The sequence below is a fragment of the Myotis myotis genome, unplaced genomic scaffold, assembly GCF_014108235.1.
Source record: "Myotis myotis isolate mMyoMyo1 unplaced genomic scaffold, mMyoMyo1.p scaffold_m19_p_5, whole genome shotgun sequence".
In the NCBI taxonomy this organism is placed as follows: domain Eukaryota; kingdom Metazoa; phylum Chordata; class Mammalia; order Chiroptera; family Vespertilionidae; genus Myotis; species Myotis myotis.
In genome coordinates this window covers 6,468,293-6,491,281 of record NW_023416357.1, presented here as the reverse complement: position 1 = coordinate 6,491,281, position 22,989 = coordinate 6,468,293, and the positions used below count along the sequence as shown (strand labels likewise).

The following is a 22,989-nucleotide window of genomic DNA, read 5'->3' as shown; positions in this document are numbered from 1 at the left end:
AAAAGCCATGCCCCCAAATCTCTGCAAAACCACCCCTTCTTTATCTGTGGCTCCTGCTGAAATGGGTAAGGAGTAATACCCATTCTTACAGGTCACCTGGCTTGCTTAATATCTATGAGGCACACGCTTAATTTCTAGAAAGAACCTTTAGTGTTACTGAATGCTCTAATGTTTATCTTTCTGAGGTTTTAGCAAAAGGTTATATATACAGCACACCCTTGGCTTTTTCTCTCTACCCCACTTGCAGAAGCAGTTTCTTCATTTTAACAACCATTGCCATCTGTAGAGGCTCAAAATTAACTAAATCATCTAGTCCTGGCTACCTTTTAACAAGACTTCTTTCTTTTTTTTTTTGGTTTTTTTTTTTTTTTTTGGATTTCACAGAACTTTTACGTGTCCCGAAATATTCTTTTAATAAAATATTTCCCCAACCATCTAAGAAAGAAAAACAACAATAAAAATACACCAAACAAACCAACACATTCTTAGCTCGCAGGCTGTACAAAAGCAGACAGCTGGTGAGATTTGTACCACAGACTGCGGTTCGCTACCTCCCCCTCTCCCATCCCTGTTTTTGGTTGGTTTTGTTACTAATACCAGTTCTGGTCCTGGTGACACCCATACCTTCAACCTCAGCCTCAGGAGAAAGGAGAGCAGTATGCCCACAGCACCTTTCCCTCCCATTCCCTCAGGATTTTTTTTTCTTTTTCTTTTTCTTTTTTTTATTAAATCTTTATTGTTCAGATTATTACATTTGTTCCTCTTTTTTCTCCCCCATAACTCCCCTCCTTCCAGTTCCTACCCCACCCTCCGCCCTCACTCCCCACCCACTGTCCTCAGCCATAGGTGCACGATTTTTGTCCAGTCTCTTCCCGCATCACCCACACCCCTTTCCCCCCCCAAGAATAGTCAGTCCACTCCTTTTCTATACCCCTGATTCTATTATAATCAACAGTTCATTCTGTTCATCAGATTATTCATTCACTTGATTCTTAGATTAACTTGTTGATAGATGTGTATTTGTTGTTCATAATTTGTATCTTTACCTTTTTCTTCTTCTTCCTCTTCTTAAAGGATACCTTTCACCATTTCATATAATACTGGTTTGGTGGTGATGAACTCCTTTAGCTTTTCCTTATCTGTGTAGCTCTTTATCTGACCTTCAATTCTGAATGATAGCTTTGCTGGATAAAGTAATCTTGGTTGTAGGTTCTTGGGCATTCATCACTTTGAGTATTTCTTGCCACTCCCTTCTGGCCTGCAAAGTTTCTGTTGAGAAATCAGCTGACAGTCGTATGGGTACTCCCTTGTAGGTAACCGACTTTCTTTCTCTTGCTGCTTTTAAGATTCTCTCTTTGTCTTTTGCTCTTGGCATTTTAATTATGATGTGTCTTGGTGTGGTCCTCTTTGGATTCCTTTTGTTTGGGGTTCTCTGCGCTTCCTGGACTTGCAAGTCTATTTCTTTCACCAGGTAGGGGAAGTTTTCTGTCATTATTTCTTCAAATAGTTTTCAATATCTTGCTCTCTCTCATCTTCTGGCACCCCTATAATTCGGATATTGGTACGCTTGAAGCTGTCCCAGAGGCTCCTTACAATATCTTTGTATTTTCGGATTCTTTTTTCATTTTGCTTTTCCGGTTGGATGTTTTTTGCTTCTTCGCATTTCAAATCATTGCCTTGATTCTTGCGCTCCTCTGGTCTTCTGCTGGGAGTCTGTATAATACTCTTTATTTCAGTCCGTGTATGCTTAATTTCTAGTTGGTTCTTTATCACAACATCGAGGGTCTCATTAGATTTCTTGTAGATCTCAATAAGTTTATCGGCGGCTTCTAGACAGTTCTTGAGAGACCTTAAAAGTGTGGTTCTGAACTCAATATCCTCCATTGACAGTTTTGTCCTGTTTCTTTGTCTCCGCATTTTTTATGCTTTCTTGGTGCACCCCCTAGTGGTCTTTGTGCGCAGTCTTGTTGTAGTTAAGCCTTGATTGTTGTAGTTAATACTAGGGGGATTTGACCTCCAGGCCAAATGGCTGTGAGAATCAGCTGTGTCTGCAGTGGGAAAACTTCTGTCCTCTGGGGAGGTGCTAATCTAGCCTTTGCCTGAGGCTATCTGTCAAATGGCTCTGTGCAGGGCTTGGGCGGGGCGGGTCGCACGGGATCAACAGGGCAGGCGGAGGGAGCAGTTATGGCTGCTCTCAGTCCCGTCCCCAGAGGCTCTGCCTCTCAGAGTCCCAGCAACCACTGCAAACCTCGGAGAGAAAGCTGCCCTCGTGTTCCGATCGATGCCAGACAGTCCCGCTTCTCCCTAGAGTCTGGGTCCCTAGAGACTCACCCAGAACTGGAGCTCAGAGCCTGAGACTCCCTCCCAATTGCAACAGACAACCCCACCCTCAGCCACCAGCCCACTCCTCGCGCACCTCCGCACCTTTGTATTTTCCGCACTGCGCCTCCTCTTAGTCTCAGTATGCTGTTCTCTTTCCTTCTAGTTGAAGAATTTCCCCTCAGCCAGCTTTCCTGTGGTTCTGGGTGATGTCCGTTCCGTCTTTTAGTTGTATTTTTGCAGTGGTTGTTCGAGGCAGCAAACTCCGGTGTTTACGTATGCTGCCATCTTGGTTTCTCCCCGAGACTTCTTTCAATTTATCTTCCTTATCTCATAGTTTATTACAAGCAGCAAAAAGAAACCAGGTAGTACCTTCAGCATTTTGCCTGGAAATCTCCTAAGCTATTTTTCCAATTTCATCATCCAATTCTGTTTTCATCATCAAAGCCAGCAACAGAGAAAATCCCTCCAAATTCCTCCCATACTTTGAATATCTTTTGCCAGAAACAGCCAATCCCTTTTTAAATATATATATATTAGAAGCCCCGTGCACAAAATTTTGTGCACTGGCAGGGGAGGAGGGTCCCTAAGCCTAACCTGTGCCCTCTCACAGTCTGGGACCCCTCGGGAGATAACCATCTGCTGGCTTAGGCCCGCTCCCCGGGTGGCAGATGGCACGCCCAATCCCCCAGTCCCAGATGGCAGGCCAGGATCCCGTGCTGAGAGAGGCAGCCATTCAGATCGTGCTGCTCCCTGCCCCGCCCACCCCGTCCCACACACAGCAGTCCCGGATCCTGCACTGGGATGGGCGGCCGCTTAGATCATGCTGCTGCCTGCCCCACGTGCTCCGCCCAAGACACGGCAGGCCCGGAACCCATGCCGGGGCAAGCGGCCGCTCAGATTGTGCTGCCGCCCCCCCCGCCCCGCACATGGCAGGCCAGGATCTCGCACTGGGGTGGCCAGCGGCTGGGGATTGCACTGCTGCCAGCCCCAGGCGGGGCAGCGCAGCGGGATCTGCCTGCAATATGCAAATTAGCCGCCATCTTTGTTGGCGGTTAATTTGCATATCACACTGATTAGCCCATGGGAGGCGTAGTGAAGGTACAGTCAATTACCATGTTTGTCTATTATTATTAGACTAGAGGCCCAGTGCACAAAAATTTGTGCACTCGGGGGGGGAGGGAGGGTCCCTCAGCCCGGCCTGTGCCCTCTCGCAGTCTGGGACCCCTCGGGAGATAACACACTGCTGGCTTAGGCCTGTTCCTGGGTGGCAGAGGGCAGGCCTAATCCCTAGGTGCAGCCCCTTGTCGGGCTCAGAGCAGGGCCGATTGGGGAGTTGGGGCGCCGCCCCCTGTCATGCACAGAGCAGGGCGTATTGGGAGATTGCAATGCCACCCTCAGTCACGCTCAGGGTAGGGCCGATTGGGGGGTTGGGGCACCGCCCCCTGTCACACTCAAGGCAGGGTCGATGGGGAGGTTGCGGCGCCACCCCGTCACTCACAGAGCAGGACCAATCAGGGGGTTGGGGCGCTGCCCCCTGTCACGCACAGAGCAGGGCCGATCAGGGGGTTGGGGAGCTCCCCCCTGTCATGCAGAAGAGCAGGGCCCATCAGGGGGTTGAGAAGCTCCCCCCTATCACGCACAGAGCAGGGCAGATCAGGGGGTTGGGGCGCTGCCCTCTATCACCCACAGAGCAGGGCCCGTGGGGTGGGGGGTTGGGGAGCCGCCCTCTATCACCCACAGAGCAGGGCCGATCAGGGGATTGGGGCGCCGCCACTCTCACACTCAGGGCAGGGCCGATGGGGAGGTTATGGCTCTACCCCGTCACACACAGAGCAGGGCCCGTCGGGCGGGGGGGTTGGGGCACTGCACCCTGTCACACACAGAGCCACAGGGCGATCAGGAGGTTGGGGAGCTCCCCCCTATCAGGCACAGAGCAGGGCCGATCAGGGGGTTGGGGCACCTTCCCCTGTCAGGAACAGAGCAGGGCCCATAGGGAGGTTGTGGCCCCGCCCCATGTCACACACAGAGCCACAGGGCGATCAGGGGGTTTGGGCACTGCCCCCTGTCACACTGATCCCGGTGCCGGCAGGCTTCGCGGCTCCACTGATCCCGGTGCTGGGAGGCATATTACCCTTTTACTATATAGGATAGAGGCCTGGTGCATGGGGCGGGGGGGCCGGCTGGTTTGCCCTGAAGGGTGTCCCAGATCAGGGTGGGGGTCCCCACTGGGGTGCCTGGCCAGCCTGGGGGAGGGGATGATGGCTGTTTGCAGCTGGTCACACACCCTTCAGGGTGGGGGTCCCCACTGGGGTGCCTGGCCAGTCTGGGTGAGGGGCTGAGGGCTGTTTTCAGGCTGGGACTGAAGCTCCCAACTGTTCCTTTTTTTCTTTTCTTTTTTTTTTTATTCTGAGCCAGCTTTAGCTCTGAGGCTCCAGCTCTTAGGCCTCCGCTCCTGAAAGCAGGTATCTGGTTTGTTTAGGTTCTACAATCGAAACTCTGTATCAACTCCAGGTCTGAGATCCCGGCTAGCTGAAAGCTGGTTTCTGGGGTTTTGTTTAGCTTCTATTTTTGTAACTATGTTTCAAACTGCCAGCTCAGAGGCCTGCAGCAGCAGGCGGGGAACGTTGGAGTCCTCTGTCACTGAAGCAAGCAAGCCTCATGTTAGTTTCAAGCTGCCTGGCTGCCGGCCGCCATCTTGGCTGGCAGTTAATTTGCATATCACCCTGATTAGCCAATGGGAAGGGTAGCGGTCGTACGCCAATTACCATGTTTCTCTTTTATTAGATAGGATTAGCTTAGAGGCCTGGTGCACAACATTCATGCACTGGGAGGCGAGAGGTCCCTCAGCCTGGTCTGTACCCTCGCAGTCCGGGACCCCTCAGGAGGTGTCCGCCTGCTGGCTTAGGCCCACCCCCCACAGGGAACAGGCCTAAGCCAGCAGTCGGACATCCCCCGAGGGGTCCTTAGGGCTGCTACAGAGGCGGGAGAGGCTCCCGCCACTGCTGCTGCGCTTGCCAGCCATGAGCCCAGCTTCTGGCAGAGCTGCGCTCCCCCTGTGGGAGTGTACTGACCACCAGCGAAGCTCCTGCATTGAGCGTCTGCCCCCTGGTGGTCAGTGCTCATCATAGCAACCGGTCATTACACTGATCAGTCAATTTGCACATTTGCCTTTTATTATATAGGATTTTTTTTTTCCAGAAAGAAAGAGGAAGAGGAAGAGGAAGAGATAGAAACATCAATGATGTGAGAGAATCATTGATTGCCTCCTGCACACCCCACACTGGGGACCGAGCCTGCACACTGGGCATGTACCCTGACCAGGAATCGAACCATGATCTCCTGGTTCATAGGTCAATGCTCAACCACTGAACCACACCAGCAAGCCGAGCGCCAATCCCTTTTAAAGGCTCACCTGATTAGGGTGGATCCACTGAGTCAACTGTACCATACATATACCCTAATCACAGGAGTACTTCATCATACTCAGGTTCACATCCTCACTGAAGGGGAGGGGTAGGGAATCTTAGGGATTATTCTGAATTCTGTCTACAACAAGGATTATGGGTGCAGCAATTCTGAAGCTACTTTCTGGGTAGCATACCACTGAACAAATTAGTAAATACAATGATGATGTTGGAGGACAAGTTTCTCACTGTTGGAGAAGTGAAATACAAATATGGAATTGTTTAATGCTAGGAAGCTGGATTAGAATTTGATGTATCGGTGTGAACTTATAATTTTTCGTATATTCTGTTTATTTTCATTCATTGGTTGGCTTACTTCCCCACTCCAGCTCTGTCTTCTGAAAGAGTCTAGAGGCAAGGACACCTCAGCAGCAATGATCATATCTAGTGCCCAGATCTTGATTTATAAATAGAATTCCCAGTTAAAAGGAGCCATGAATCACTAGAAGAATGGGTAACATCAAAGCAGGAAAAGTACAAAATGAGCCTGGAACATTTTGTTGTGCCAGAATGTAGAAAGTACCCCCAAAATGATGGGGATATGTCAAAAGAACAGAAACTGGTGTGAGGAAGATTCTATTAGACAAAAGATCTGTAAATATTCAGATATTGGAAAGAAATAATGTTCTTCAAATCACTGCACTGTTTAGAGTTTGTATTTGTGATTAAAACTGCTTAAATAAACAAAAATATACCTAGACTCACAGTTTAAAATATTTTACTCCTTACGAAACAGTATTTACTATTAACAGGATATGGCTAATAAATTTCATCTACAAATACAAGGGCAATTTTTTAGAGTGGCTGGATATTGGAATAACTACATGTACTATTCAATATAAATAAAGCATTTTAAAACATTTTTCTCGCCGAAACCGGTTTGGCTCAGTGGATAGAGCGTCGGCCTGCGGACTGAAGGGTCCCGGGTTCGATTCCGGTCAAGGGCATGTACCTGGGTTGCGGGCACATCTTCAGTGGGAGATGTGCAGGAGGCAGCTGATCGATGTTTCTCTCTCATCGATGTTTCTAACTCTCTATCTCTCTCCCTTCCTCTCTGTAAAAAATCAATAAAATATATTAAAAAAACAAAAAAAAACATTTTTCTCCAACATTCCTTCTAAAGCTTTGAATTTCCATATCTTAAGTACACTCCTGGAAAAATGTCCCACTAAAACAGCAGGAGAGCCAGTCCTCTTCCACTTCAGTCATGCACAGTCATGCACCACTTACCAATGGGGAGACATTGTGAGCAATGCACTGTCTGGTGATTTCATCATTGTGTGAACGTCATAGAGAGCACTTCCACAAGCATAGACGGTACAGCCTACTCCTCACCTAGCTATATGGTCTAGCCCAGTGGTCGGCAAACCGCGCTTTGCGAGCCACATGCGGCTCTTTGGCCCCGTGGCATGGGCCACAAGTTTCAATCGCACTGTACGTGCACGCCTGCAATGTGGTTTTTTGTGAAAGAGCCACACTCTGGGGGCCAGTTTGCCGACCACTGGTCTAGCCTAATGCTCCTAGGCCTCAACCCTGTACAGCATGTGACTGTACTGAATACTGTAGCCAATTCTAACACAATTGCATGTGTTTGTATATCGAAACATAGAAATAGTACAGTAAAAATACGGTGTAAGAGATAAAAGATGGTAGACTTGTATTGGGCACTCACCATGAATGGAGCTTACAGGACTGAAAGTTGTTCTGGGTGAGTCTGCGAGTGAGTAGTGAGTGCATGTGAAGGCCTAGGGCAGTGGTTGGCAAACTCATTAGTCAACAGAGCCAAATATCAACAGTACAACGATTGAAATTTCTTTTGAGAGCCAAATTTTTTAAACTTAAACTATATGTTTAAGTTTAGGTACATTGTTATTAACTTAACTAGGGTACTCCTAAGGCTTAGGAAGAGCCACACTCAAGGGGCCAAAGAGCCGCATGTGGCTCGTGAGCTGCAGTTTGCTGACCACGGGCCTAGAGCATTAGTAGACCTACTGCACACTTAGGCTAGACTACATTTATAAAACACAAGATTAATTCAAGCATAAGAGAAAATGACTCAATCAAGAGCCACAGTAAGCATGAGATGTAGGAGGCCCCTACCAGCATAAAACAGACTCTTTTATAGCAAACTTTTTTTGTAAGTAGAGAAAGTACACTTTAACCCCCTTTGTGTGCCAAACAATATCCTAGGAACTACGCTATAATTGCCAAGGCATTTTTGCTGATTTTACAGCAGTTTAGGAAAAAAATTATGAATCGCAAGTAAATGAAGTTACATATTCAAAAACTTAAGGAAACCTTTACTACATTGACATATTTAACAATATCATCATCACTAATAAAAGCGGACTTAGAACTGGACGCCATTTTGAAGCTTTGATAGCGCTTCTGGCACTTTTGACGAAAGACAGGAGGAGCGCGATCATGCTCCCCGGCACTCAAGGGGTTAAAATAATGATTAAAAGTATAGTATAGTAAACACAGAAACCAATGACACAGTTGTTTGGTATCATTATCAATGATGAATTATCATTATGTACTGTACAGAATCACATGTGCTTACTTTTCTATAACTGGCAGCATGTTAGTTTACATCAGCACCTCCGCGAGCACATGAGCCATGTGCTGCGCTATTGTTACAACAACTGTGACATCACTACATCACTGGTGATAGGAATTTTTCAGCTTCATTATAATCTTATTAGAGGCCCGATGCACCGATTTGTGCACCGGTGTGGTCCCTCAGCCTGGTGCATGAATCAAGATGGGCTGTACATGCCCTGGAGCCCTCCCGTGGTCCCTCCCAGGCCCCAATCGGCCCTGATTGGGCTGGGTGAGACGGGTGGGTCCCTGCAGGGATTGGGCTGAAACTGGCAGTCTGACATCCCCCAAGGAGTCCTGAATTGCGAGAGAGTGCAGGCCAGGCCAAGGGACCCCACCGGTGCACAATCCATGCACCAGGCCTCTAGTATGCATATAAGATCTTTGGTTTATCTCTTTCCACCCTCCCTCCACCCCCCTTCCTCCTTCCCTCTGAGATTCATCAGTCTGTTCCATGTTTCCATGCCTGTACATTGAGCATCTGCCCCCTGGTGGTCAGTGTGCATCATAGCGAATGGTCGAACGGTCGCTTGGGCTTTTATATATATAGATGGGACCACCCATGTACATGCAGTCCTTGACTGAAATGTCAGTAAGTGGCACCTGACTATAATTAAGAAATAAATAGCGCACAATTGTTTTGATGTTGAAAAGGGTTAAAGACAATCCATGGCAAATGCATTTAACGACATCAACTGAGGTGAACTGACAGAATAAAGGAGATTAGGAGACTATTATCATAGGCATTCACTTACTAATAATTTACCAAAACTTTGTGAATTTAACTTAACACTGATTTGTTACAGAGTTTTGAGGGATAGAAACTAAATAATCACACTTTGTGAGCTCTAGGCCAAAGAGCCCCATTTGAATCTCAAAGTATGTGCTTAAGAATTCAAAATAATAAAGGAAAGCACTCTGATTGGAAGTAAATACGAAAATCCTAGTTTAGAATAAGTGAGTTGTAATGTCAATACTGCTGCAGTTACTTGTAAAGCAAGCTTTTTAATGGCTTAAAGGTTGATGCCTGCTTATCCCTGTCATATGCTCCTAACCACCTAAGCCTGAATAACTAATGTCCCATTCCCAGATAAAATAACTTTTACCTTATTTTTTTTTCATAAAATTATTTTTAAAATAATATTTTAAAGAAGCAGCAAAACCTGATTTTCAAAGGATATCTCACGGAGAATTCCAACACATCAACACGTAACAGGGACAAAATGAGCACTTCTGTGGCTGAAGTAAGGCCCTGCCCCTCACTGCCATTCCAGGCCTCTCTCCACCCACAGCAGCAACTGTACCGCAGTAACTACACTTAAAAAATACATATATGGGCCCTGACCGGTTTGGCTCAGTGGATAGAGCGTCGGCCTGCAGACTGAGGGGCCCCAGGTTCGATTCCGGTCGGGGGCATGTACCTTGGTTGCAGGCACATCCCCAGTGGGGAGTGTGCAGGAGGCAGCTGATGGATGTTTCTCTCTCACCGATGTTTCTAACTATCCCTCTCCCTTCCTCTCTGTAGAGTCAATAAAATATATTTTTAAAAAAAAATACATATATGTACATACACACACACAATTTAAAGATTAGAGATACAAATTTAACAAGATAACAATTTGACAATATAATTAGAAAGGCCTGTTTATATTTCGAGTACGTAATATTTTATCATAACAGATCAGATATATTTAATTATTTCCCTTAATAACCTATTCACTGAATTTTCCAGTATAACCACAAGTCACTAATTACTCTTGGAATCAGAAAAGAGGTTAAAAAGTTAAGAAAAAAGTGCCCCTGAAATCTACTACTTTCAAATAATTCTTGCATTTCCAAATCCCATCACTCAAGCAAAAGACTGCAAGATATCAGTAAGCCCTAGCCAGCTGTGTGCAAACTACGTCCCGCGGGCCAGATCCGGCCGTTTGAAATGAATAAAACTAAAAAAAAAAAAAAGACCGTACCCTTTTATGTAATGATGTTTACTTCGAATTTACATTAGTTCACACAAACACTCCATCCATGCTTTTGTTCCGGCCCTCCGGTCCAGTTTAAGAACCCATTGTGGCCCTCGAGTCAAAAAGTTTGCCCACCCCTGCCTAGCCGGTTTGGCTCAGTGGATAGAGCGTTGGCCTGGGGACCAAAGGGTCTGGGTTCCATTCCATTCAAGGGCATGAACCTTGATTGTAGGCTCCTCCCTGGCCCAGGCCCTGGTCAGGGCTTGTGCAGGAGGCAACTGATTGATGTGTTTTTCTCACATCGATATTTCTCTGTCTTTCCCTCTCTCTTCTACTCTCCCTAAAAATCAATGGAAAAATATCCTCAGGTGAAGATTAACAACAACAAAAAGATATCAGTAACATTTCCTAGAGAAGTAAACAATCAATTATATTAGCTGCTGGGAAATAAAAAGACTAAATATTAACCATGATTTTGAAATCAAAATGGAGATAATATTAGGCAGAAGTTATAGTATAGTAAACAAACTGCTTTATATATTGATAATTAATAGTATTTTAATTTCCTATATTTCTACCTAGATTTCTTTATCCATCCTTATCCTACTTTCCTTATTTTCTTACTATATGTACTATGTTTATAAGTCTGAGATTTTGGAAAAAGCCAGACACAGATCCAACAAGATTCCTTTCTTTTTGACATTTTCTTGGCTAAAACCTAAATCAGCAAAGCCTTAGTCTCTTTGTAAATTATGAAACCATGACTGCAATCGTTAAGAAGAGCTTAGAGGCCCGGCCATGGTGGCTCAGTGGTTGAGCATCGACCTGTGAACCAGAAGGTCATGGTTCGATTCCTGGTCAGAGTACATACCCAGGTTGTGGCTCGATCCCTGATCATGCAGGAGGCAGCCAATCAATGGTTCTCTGTCTCTCTGTCTCTCTCTCTCTCTCTCTCTCTCTCTATCTGTCCTTTTCCCTTCCTCTCTGAAATCAATAAAAATATATTTAAAAGGAAAAGAAGAAGAGCCTAGAGGCTGGCAAAAACTTTTCTCCCTCACACTTTTTATTTTTTATTGAATTATTTGGATCTTCCTCACACATTTTTTTAAAAAGTATCTATCATACTCTGGTTTCTCTTCAGATCGCATAAATCTTTCACCTTTTACTAAAAAGTATCTATCATAAGCACAAATTAATAAAAGAATAAATTAAATGGGAGTTTTTATCATTTCCATTTCCACAACCCAGTTGTTTAAATAAAGTTTTGGATTCCCTGAAGTTTCAAGTAAAACAGATAAAAACAGAACTATCTGAGTTTAAGACAATGAGAGTGATCTGAAAACCCATTAGCTTTATTTCCTTACCACCATCACCCTCAAAATAACATCTTTGGTGAATCCCTAGGGCAATGATTTTAAAGGGAGGGGAATGAGAAACTAAAGTGAAATGCTTAGAAACAAAAATAATATTCAAACCACCATCCTGTATAATAAAAAACCAGCGACCATAAGCGTAACGACTGGAACGACCACTCAACCAGTCGCCATGAGGTGCATTGACCACCTCTCGGTCCCTTCCCTCCCTCCCCCCACCCCGGCCCGCAGACTCCGATGGCAGCATGGCAAACAGGGAACCACGGCAAACCAAGGTGAGTGGCCGAATGGACGACCTCTTGGTCCCCGCCCCCCAGGCCGCAGGCTCCAGGGAACCGGAGCCATGCTGCAATCGGATTGGCCTCTTGGTCCCTCCCCCAGCCCGCAGGCTCTGGGGAACCAGAGCCATGCTGCGATCAGGAACCACGGCAAACCAGGGGTTGGCGGAGGGGTGGGACTGGGTGCTGGCAAGTGGGCAGAAGATGGCCCTGATCGCAGGCTAAGCCTAGGGACCATACCTGCGCACGATTTCATGCACTGGGCCTCTAGTTATAATATAATTGTATATAACTTTATGTTTAAATTATATTTGAGCCAAACCGGTTTGGCTCAGTGGATAGAGCGTCGGCCTGCAGACTGAAGGGTCCCAGGTTCGATTCCAGTCAAGGGCATGTACCTTGGTTGCGGGCACATCCCCGGTGGGAGGTGTGCAGGAGGCAGCTGGTTGATGTTTCTCTCTCATCGATGTTTCTAATTCTCTATCCCTCTCCCTTCCTCTCTGTAAAAAATCAATAAAATATATTTAAAAAATAAATAAATAAATAAATTATATTTGAATTCTATGAGAATCATCTAACACATATTGAATGTTCAATAAACAGTTAACTAACAAAAGAAAAGGCATCGGATTGTGATCCTTATTAGGAGTGAGAGGCACTTCAATAGGTTCAACAGAGGGCAGTTTGAAACATACTATACTAATTTATTCCAACAGCTCAACCAGAGCACCTAAAATAGATTACAGTCAATTCTCATTACTTGCAGTAGTTAGGGTCTATAACAGTGATGGCGAACCTATGACATGTGTGTCAGAGGTGACACGCGAACTCATTTTTTTGGTTGGTTTTTCTTTGTTAAATGGCATTTAAATATATAAAATAAATATCAAAAATATACATCTTTGTTTTACTATGGTTGCAAATATCAAAAAATTTCTATATGTGACACGGCACCAGAGTTAAGTTAGGGTTTTTCAAAATGCTGACACGCCGAGCTCACAAGGTTCGCCATCACTGGTCTATAAAGTTCTGCAAACACTGAATTATCCAATACAAGGTTAGGTTCCTGAAAGCCTCTGGTCATATATTCATCAACCAGTCAATGCACAACTTTGTTTTTGTGTTTGTGTTTAAGGGCAACTTCATATATATAAAATTCACTAATACTGAACTCAAAGTCAACAACACTATAATCCATTCCTGAACAAGGCTTGTCTAACATAGATGCTCTCTCTGTAAGGCACACCACAGCCTTCTTGCACTAAGGAACACTAGACAGGACCACAGTACTTCAACTTAGGGGTCATTTTAAACAGCAACATCACCAACAAGAAGCACACAAAAAATAAGAAAAACAAAGCATTAAGTAGTCCACAAAAAGAACACTTGATTGCAGTTCTGAGAGCTGAAACAAGAAAGCAGAGGATCACCTTGTTCAAATTCTTCGTTGTTGTTTAGTGCAAGTGCCTGTCTGCAAATAATCATGAAAGTGCCATGAATGAGTGGTCGGGGATAGGCCAATGAGGGGAAAAAGGAGACATATGTAATACTTTAATCAATAAAGAATAAATTTTTTTTAAAAAAAGTGCCATGAGTACTGACTTTAGGGTCACAAAACAATTTTAGCAAGAAAGTCTGCAAATACAGAAACCATGAATGATGAGAATAAACTGTATTTTCTTAGACAATCAATCTCATATAAGATTTTGATATAGGCACGAACCATGAGGATTAGTATGTTAGAAAATGTACTAGACAGGTAGAGAAAGAATAAAAGTCAGAATTAAAACAAAGGCTCAAAATTCTGCATCAATCTTATCCACCGACATTCTAATACTTCTGTGGTACATTATGTTATTGTTCCCAATCATCAACCTTCCCTGGATCCACAACCTTTGACATGTGATACCATAGTTGCTCTCAATAGAGACCGGACACATTTCTCCATTGCACTGATGTTACCCAGGGCCGTGTGATTTGCTTTGGCCAATGGAATGTTTGTGGACATGATCTAAGCAAAGGCTTGAAATGTGCTTCCAGAGTTGGGGTTCCCTTGTGTCTCTTCCATCACCATGAGAAAAACATGCCCTCACACAGTCCTCTCGTGTAAGGAGGAACGGAGACACACAGAACAGACCTAGACTCTACCTGTAGTTAAAAGCCGAACCCAGCCAGGAGCAGCCAAACCACAGATATGTTAGCAATTATAAATAAGCCATTAAGTTTTAGAGCCTTATTGTGACCATAGGTAATATCTAATTACTTGTACATTAATTTTAAAATATCATAATCCTACTAAAAATCTTTACATAGAAAAGGTTGATGAGACCCTCTTTCCTTCTTGTCCTACAGCCTAAGACATAGTAGGTTTATAGTAGACTGTGTTTCCAAAGATGGCTGCCTCCATATCTCCCTCCCCACAAGGTATTTCAAATGTGACCTTGGCACTCACACATCAATTAGTGGAGTCTATCTCTCCTCTCCCCAAATTTGGACTGTCCCTGTGATGTTACACAAGACTTAAAGCCAGACCTTCCATGTTCATCCTTCATGGAAGCCAGTCATCAAGCACAAAGTCCAACCCCACTAAGTCTATACCACACTGTGAGAAATCCCAAACTAAACATATGAAAAATGGGAGTGACCCTCTTCTGTGACAAGAAACAAATTGCTTGTTCTTGAGAACTTTCCCATCAAGAATTTAGTAGAAGCAGGTATACTTATATCATTTTGATGTTTTTGTTAATGTTTCCAAACAATGTACTTTGAAATCAGAATCACTTCTTATTCATTTTCATATAATTCTCCTGATACTCTTCATCACACATTAGTGATCAGAAACGAGATGTAATTCCCCAATCCCTGCCCGCAAGACCTGAGTAGGATCTTACTGTAAGTTGAAGGGAGTTTTGTCCTAACTCATGGATTGTGCAAGAATGAACTGCTGTTGGGTTTGACTGATTGTAGATGGGTTGTGGTGTGGTGTATTGAAGGCTATTGAATGCAACTTACAATGCTTAATAAAAATCTTTATTCTTTAGTATAAAAAAAAAAAGAAAAGTGTGGGGGGGGAGTAGGGGAGAGAAAGAGATGCCATGGGACGGAGCACCCACGTGAACCCATCTGGTTATAAAGCCCTTTTGGACTTTATAACCATCCTACTGCCCCAGCTGACACAATATGAGGCAGAACTTCCTGGTCAATCCACAGAATTGTGAGAAATAATAAACTGTTTAGGTTTAAAACAAGATACTAACTTTTGTGTGAATTACGGCAACTCAAATGAACTGTTAATAAATGTGTGCTGACAATTCACCATAGCTAAGATTTGAAAACAGCCTAAGTGCCCATCAGCAGATGAATGGATTAGAAAACTGTGGTACATATACACAATGGAATACTATGCTTCGGTAAAAAAAAAGGAACTCTTGCCTTTTGCAGCAGCATGGATGGAACTGGAGAGCATTATGCTAAGTGAAATAAGCCAGTCAGAGAAAGATAAATACCACATGATCTCACTCATTTGTGGATTATAGAGAACAACATAGACTGATGAAAAGGGACAGACCCAAAGACTGAGAAACAGCAATCAGGCTATCAATCCCCAGAAGGAAAGTAGGGGAGGGCGGGGGTAAGGGGAAGAGATCAACCGAAGGACTTGTATACATGTATATAAGCCAAACCAATGGACATGGACAACAGGGGGACGGGAGCATGAGTGTGCGGGGCGGGGGGGGGGGGGGGGGAGGTTGGGGTTAATGGGGGGGATGAGGACACATTTGTAATACCTTAACTAATAATAAAAAAAATAAAATAAAATAAAATAAATAAATGTGTGCTGAATTAATTAAATTCACTGAAATAGTCTGTTTCATGCTTACCTTGGTGTTGGCCATGTCCACAATATACTGGTCTCCTTTTATACATTCCATTACTTCAAAACCATCTCTGTCAATCACTTTGGCTTGAGAGCTTCCGGATACAACAAGAATCATGTCTCCTGTGTTACTATACTGCAATGACTTGATCTGATGGCTATGCAAAAGAAAAAGAAGTAGTCTGGTAAGACACTGAGCATAATGTTTATACTTTAGCCACAATAAGTACAGTCATAGAAAAAGTCACACAACTACACAAATTGATAATTCTATAAAATCAGGAACACCATCCTCAAATGCACCCTCGCCACCAGCGACTACCGTGCTAGTTCTCTCCTCCCAGTCTCCACAGCTATCTATTAAAGTCTTCTCTACTCGTTTTATTTTTTTAATTCTCACAATAGGATATTTTTCCATTTATTTTTTTAGAGGGGCTGGGGGGAGAGAGGGAGAGAGGGAGAGGGGGAGAGGGGGAGAGGGGGAGAGGGAGAGAGGTAGTGAAGGAGAGAGGCGGGGGGGGGGGGAGAGAGAGAGAGAGAGAGAAACAAGTGCGAGAGACATACCCATTGATTGTCTCCCCCATCACCCCGATGGGGCCAAAGACTGAGCCTGCCCTTGAGGTACATGCCCTTGATCAGGAATTGAACCCATGACCTTTCAGTTCACAGGCCAATGCTCTAACCAGCTAGGGCTCTACTCATTTTAAATCTTTAACCCAACCAACTCCCCCTCTTCCAGCTATTGATTCTTCCCACTCTTTCCCAAAAGAAACAAATAAGAACTGCCTCAACTTCCTCCCAGTAATGTTATAAACTTCCTTGTACCTGAACTCTCTTCTTCCTTCTCTTTGATTACAATATTGGAAACGAATCACTTCCCACACGAGGCAAATCTGCTGCCTACATACATGCTAGATCCCATCCTCTCCCATCTCCTCGGGAACGTCTATCGGCTCTCTCCTCCCCTTCACAGGTTTGCTGTTCGAACAAGTTCTCACCTCCGCCTTTATTTCTCTAGCACTATAGTATCCTTTCTACCCTCACCACTCCACTGAAACTGATCCTGGCATTGTGGCTGTGGTGAACACTGTGGTGTGCCAGGCAGATCCACCCCTTCAGGAACAAAGTACTCATTACCCAGCTCCCTGGACTTGGCCTGCTGATGGCTAACAACAAAATCCTCAGGAATTTCCCCAAGTTGCAGAGAACTCCCTCACTAAAGGTTGTTACCACTCCAAAGCAGCCCACATTCAAAGATTGGCTGACAAGCAGTGAAATGGTCCAAGCTCTCTGTTTCAATGTGGGTTATCTGGGAAGGTTAGTCTGGCTTCAGCTCCCCCTATAGGATCAGTTGAGGCTACTCTTGCAATTAATTACATGGCAGTGCAATTTCTCCATCTTTCTAGTTTCGTTTTTTAAGTCATTATGCAAGCCCTACGTGTGGCTTTCAGTCACAAATTTGGAAAGACAAACTCCTTAAGTAAAACTTCTTATTCACCTTTCTATAAAACAGTCCATAACATTCGTCAGAGATGGCATGCAAACCATCACAGCAGAGCAATCTGAGAGGTATGTTGTACAGGTGCCATGCTCTTCTAAAAGAAATTTCCAAACAAATGTGAATGGAAAGCTAGAGGTTATGCACCTTAAGTAAATATCGATAACAACCCCATAAAGAATTCTGTGGAGAACCAACTTAATGATCAAGGCCCCAAACATAGATGTTCTCTATCAGAAATAAAAATAAACATCTTTGCCCTAATCGATTTGGCTCAGTGGATAGAGCATCGGCCTGCGGACTCAAGGGTCCCAGGTTCGATTCCGGTCAAGGGCATGTACCTTGGTTGCGGGCACATCCCCAGTAGGGAGTGTGCAGGAGGGAGCTGATCAATGTTTCTCTCATCGATGTTTCTAACTCTCTATCCCTCTCCCTTCCTCTCTGTAGAAAATCAATAAAATATATTTAAACAAATAAATAAATAAACATCTTTCTTTAAGCTGTCTTTATAGCCTGCTTTATGATTTATCTTCACAGGTCAATCTTTAAAAAAAATAACACAATCTTAACAAAATTTTAGATCATTTAGTCCAATTTACTTTCTAAGTCTATAATTTCAAGGCTGAGAAATAAAGGGGTATTTCAGAAAATAACTTTGTCTTCAGAAAGAGATTATATATAAAATTAAAATGTATGTGGGTCTGGCTAGATCTCAATAGTATTATTCTTCCTCGTTAGTTACCAAATCCAGATCAGATACTTACAATGAAATGCCTCTCTGCCAGCCACCACTAACTAGACACTGCTGCTCAGAATTTATACTGACCAGCTCTCCTAAAATGTTGAAATTCAAGCTGATCATTTTTGAAATATTTATTCTTCAAGAAGCCACTCGTAATTCTAATTCACAATCCTGCCTCTACTGGCAGAGACCATTCAAACAGAGATCTAGTGGGCTCTGAGGTGAGACTGACAATGTGAGGAATGTCATCACATGCCCAAGTCAAAGTGTCCAGGTGGATGAGGAACAGAAGCTCCCAAACCAGCTGATGAAAAAGGTACCTAGAAAAGCAAAGGTGGAGCTGCTGCCTGGGCCCTTCCTGCCTAAGACAGAAAAACCTCTCCTGGCCTCTCTCACATCCTGGGAAGCAATGACATCCTCAGCAACATTCTGACCAGGGTCCCACATTTAAATGTAAGTCCATAAGGAGGCACCGATAAGATAAAAAACTAAATGTTTGATCAAATGTTCCAGTTGTCCATTTATTGCCTCTGAGCTACAAAAGTCAACCTTCACTGCCTGCTCTGCAGAAATGGATGTGGGCCCTTCCAAGATGTTTCCTTTGCCAGTGGGCATGGGTAGAGAGCGCTGGAGAGCAGGGAAGGGGGAGGACTTTCTTCCTGGTCCGGAGTGCTCCGCCAGGTGGGCGTCCGCACTGCACTCCACGTCCCTGTGCCCAGCTCCTGCTGTCTGTGCAGCATCTCCACTGCCCAGCTCCTGAAGTGCATGGCAGCCGCAGCTGGCAGAACCAGGAGCTTCCCCAGCACCTCTTGTATGGCTTTTCAGGAGGGGACCCTGGTGGGTCAGGTTTCTGGAAAGTTCTGCTGTCATAACAGCACAGCAACCACTTTATCATTCAGTAAGCCACAGCCTTGCCCTCTAAAATGAGGTCCGGATCTCAGTCTTGAGGCCTCTCCCTTGAAGATTTTATTTCTCTCCCCTAGGGTAGTGGTTGCTCTTTTTATCTGCTATTCCTATAGTCTTTAGAGTTTTCTTTACTTTTTACTAGCCCATCCCTCAATACTCCAATCCTCTGTTACAGTTAGTAATTCTCTATTATAAACTTTCCCATCCAAATTACTGTGACTTCTCTCTCCTAATCAGACCCAGACTGATGTACCAAATTCCAAGCTATTAATTGAAACTGAGAAAAATGTAGTGCCGGGGTCCAACCCCAGCAGGTCCAGGGGTTCCCAAAGGCGTAGACGGAGTCGGTGAAGAAGGAAGGACACGGAGACAGTGTTCAGTTGATCAGCAGCCTAGCCAGGATCTCCAGCCAGGATCTCCAGCCAAGTTCTGGTCTGGATCTCCAGAGAGGTTCTGCCTAGGATCTCCAGCCAGGTTCTGTGTCCATGTTCTCTTGCTAGGTTCTCCAGGTTCTCCAGCCAGGTTCTGTAGCCATGTTCCCTCGCTAGGTTCTCCAGCCAGGTTCTGTCCAGGTTCTCCAGCCAGGTTCAGTCACCAGTTTCTAGTCAGGTTCTTTTGTGTAGTCAGGTTCAGTCCAGGATCTTTTGCCATGTTCTCTCCAGCGAAGTTCTTCTGTCTGTAGGTTCTGTGTAGGTTCTGTCTTCTAAGTGCTGTGTGTAGGTTCTGTCTTCTGTTGTCTTGTTACATCTGTATTTATACCAGTTGACTCCAATCCTATCAATCTCTATTCCAAAGGTTAGGGCATTTCTTATCTCCATTCCAGGGAGATTATGTAGCTTAAGCATGATTGTTCGTAGTTAAAGTGATTAATTACCCGCCTGGCACTTAGTTAAGAGGTTTTTTTTGTTTTGTTTTGTTTTGTTTTTTTAATATATTTCATTGATTTTTTTACAGAGAGGAAGGGAGAGAGATAGTTAGAAACATCGATCAGCTGCCTCCTGCACATCTCCTATTGGGGATGTGCCTGCAACCCAGGTACATGCCCTTGACCGGAATTGAACCTGGGACCTTTCAGTCCGCAGGCCAACGCTCTAGCCACTGAGCCAAACCAGTTTCGGCAAGTTAAGAGGTTTTATTCCCTCTCTAACTTCAGGGGAAAATCCCTACCTGGGGAAACAACCTTTCTCAGAGACCTTGGTTAAAACACATAGTGCCAAGAAGGTGAGCAAACATATTAAGAACAGTATGCCATATATGCCAGGTCCCTTGAAACAGCAAGGATGGACCGGCTCCCAGCAATGTAGGCTGTTTAGTCCAATATTTTTTGTATGTAAACAAACAGATCCTCTCTTTGATAATTAGATAGTTCAGACTGCTGAGCCAAAGTCCTGTAAAGCAGGGAGAGAATGAGGCAGTTCGCTCACAGGCATGTGTTTGTTTACAGTTCTCCCATTTGGGGGCGTCTTTATTTTCTTCCCTATGAAAGATCAAGTACTATAAGCGATCATTTTGTTTTTTTTCTGGTGAATCATTTTCATTTCCAAAGGGGAAGGAAAATCTAAAATAACAGTGAAATTTAAGATGACATGGCAGTAAAAAGTGTCAGTGGCTCCCTTTCTCTGGCTACCTGCTCTAGCAGATTTTACACTTGGAAGTAAATACAAAATCTCAGTGACCCGCACTAATATTCACCTTACCCTTTTAACTTTATAGGGAAACTCATGTTTCCTTCTGTCTGTGTTTCATGCTCTCTTTGCCAACATTAAAGTGAAATGTTCAGCATCAAGCTCACCATGCCTGTCCCACTTCACTCCTAATTCTGCTAGCCACAGAGTTAAAAGGACTGGATTAAGAGTTATTAGACACAGTACTAAGGAGAATTAAAGGGGCTTGTTCAAGGGGTGTAGCATCTGCTCCTCGAATTCCTGCCTCAACAACTAAGATTCCGATCAAAGAGGAGCAGGGAAAGCCAATCCTGACAGTCAACTGGAGTCCTGAGGAAGCAATGTCCTCTGGAGAGTGACTGCCTCCAGGGGAAGGCTTAGCAACATTGGGCAACTCTCTCTGTGAAGTTATTCATGGGGCCAGGGGAGTGCTCCAGTGGAAGTGGAGGGGAATGGAAAGGTGAAGACTGAAGATCCTTTTAAGTAGTTTTTGCTCCGCTAGCAAAACAAGCTGAGACATGCAAGACAGATAAACACAGCTGTCTGGGGCTGTCACTTGGGGCTGTGGAGCCAAGGTGTGAAAAGCACAGCGGAATGTGAGTCCGGAGGCCAGGGACTCCATCCTTGCTGTTAACTGGCTGTGGATGCAAACCAAGCCCTCCGCCCCACGAGCCTCAGTCTCCCCATTTTCCTGGAGAGTCAGTGGACGGGACCAAACGGCAGCACCGCGCGGAGCTGAGACAGAGTTCATGTGTGAGGGGACAGCTTGGCCGAGTCCTGGTTTCCTCCACTGAAAACCAGGAGGAACCACACGTGTAGGGCTGAGTGGGAAGTGAAACTAGGACACGTACAGGTACCTCGCACAGCACATGAAACAGATAGTTGCTACTGTTATTACTTCTGTATTTCCCAGGTCTCCTTGAGACTGAGGGGAGAAACAGCGGAATTGGAAACTGAAAGGTAGAAAAGGACCGGAGAGATTAGAAAAACACCTCCCCAAAAGGGTACAAGGGCCTTATGTGAAAATATCCCACAAACCATGAGTTACTGGGTTAGCAGGTCCTCAAAGGAGAAAGGCTGTCCTTGTGGAAACAGTTACCACATAAGACCGCTGGCAGCTGAAAAGGGTGTTCAGTACAGGAGACACGGGGTTGATGGAACAAAGATGTGTCAACCAGGCAGAACCTAGCGACTCGCTGCCCTGAAACAGCATCCGTCAGAGAGGAGACGCCCCTGTGAGGGCCACTCTCAGCCCCTGGAAAATCCCTCAGACCACAGGCACATCCCATGAGCTACAACAGCGGTTCTCAACCTGTGGGTCGCGACCCCTTTGGCGGTCGAACCACCCTTTCACAGGGGTTGCCTAAGACCATCCTGCATAACAGATATTTACATTACAATTCATAACAGTAGCAACATTACAGTTATGAAGTAGCAACGAAAATAATTTTATGGTTGGGTCACATGAGGAACTGTATTTAAAGGGCCAGAAGGTTGAGAACTGCCGGGGTCCAACCCCAGCAGGTCCAGGGGTCCCCAAAGGTGTGGATGGAGTCGGTGAAGAAGGAATGACACGGAGACAGCGTTCAGTTGATCAGCAGCCTAGCCAGGATCTCCAGCCAAGTTCTGGTCTGGATCTCCAGCGACGTTCTGCTTAGTATCTCCAGCCAGGTTCTGTGTCCATGTTGTCTTGCTAGGTTCTCCAGCCAGGTTCTCCAGGTTCTCCAGCCAGGTTCTGTAGCCAAGTTCCCTCGCTAGGTTCTCCAGCCAGGTTCTGTCCAGGTTCTCCAGCCAGGTTCAGTTACCAGGTTCTAGTCAGGTTCTCTTGCCAATTTCTATAGTCAGGTTCAGTCCAGCATCTTTTGCCATGTTCTCTCGCTAGGTTCTGTCTCTAGGTTCTGAGGCCAGTTTCAGTCCAGGATCTTTTGCCATGTTCTCCCCAGCAAAGTTCTTCTGTCTCTAGAGAACGTTCTGTGTAGGTTCTGTGCCTCCTGGTTCTGTCTTCTGAGTTCTGTGTTGTTACATCTGTATTTATACCAGTTGATTCCAATCCTATCAATCTCTATTTCAAAGGTTAGGGCGTTTCTTATCTCCATTCCGGGGAGTAAAGATTATGTAGCTTAAGCATGATCGTTCGTAGTTAAAGTGATTAATTACCCGCCTGGCACTTAGTTAAGAGGTTTTATTCCCTCCCTAACTTCAGGGGAAAATCCCTACCTGGGGAAACAACCTTTCTCAGAGACTTTGGTTAAAACACATAGTGCCAAGAAGGTGAGCAAACATATTAAGAACAGTATGCCATA

At 44.8% G+C, this 22,989-nt stretch overlaps 1 protein-coding gene across 3 annotated transcripts in view; it reads right to left on the bottom strand.

Moving 5' to 3' along the window:
• The window catches only part of WDR70 (WD repeat domain 70), a 203,020-nt gene that overhangs the window by 138,452 nt on the left and 41,579 nt on the right, over nucleotides 1-22,989 (bottom strand). For all 3 annotated transcript variants that reach the window (XR_004967437.1, XR_004967436.1, XM_036308389.1), the window contains one exon: nucleotides 15,881-16,034. Coding sequence is in view for 1 of the 3 variants with exons in the window: in XM_036308389.1 (XP_036164282.1) it covers nucleotides 15,881-16,034 (154 nt within the window). In the remaining 2 variants the exon portion in view is untranslated. The remainder of the gene's footprint in view (nucleotides 1-15,880; nucleotides 16,035-22,989) is intronic.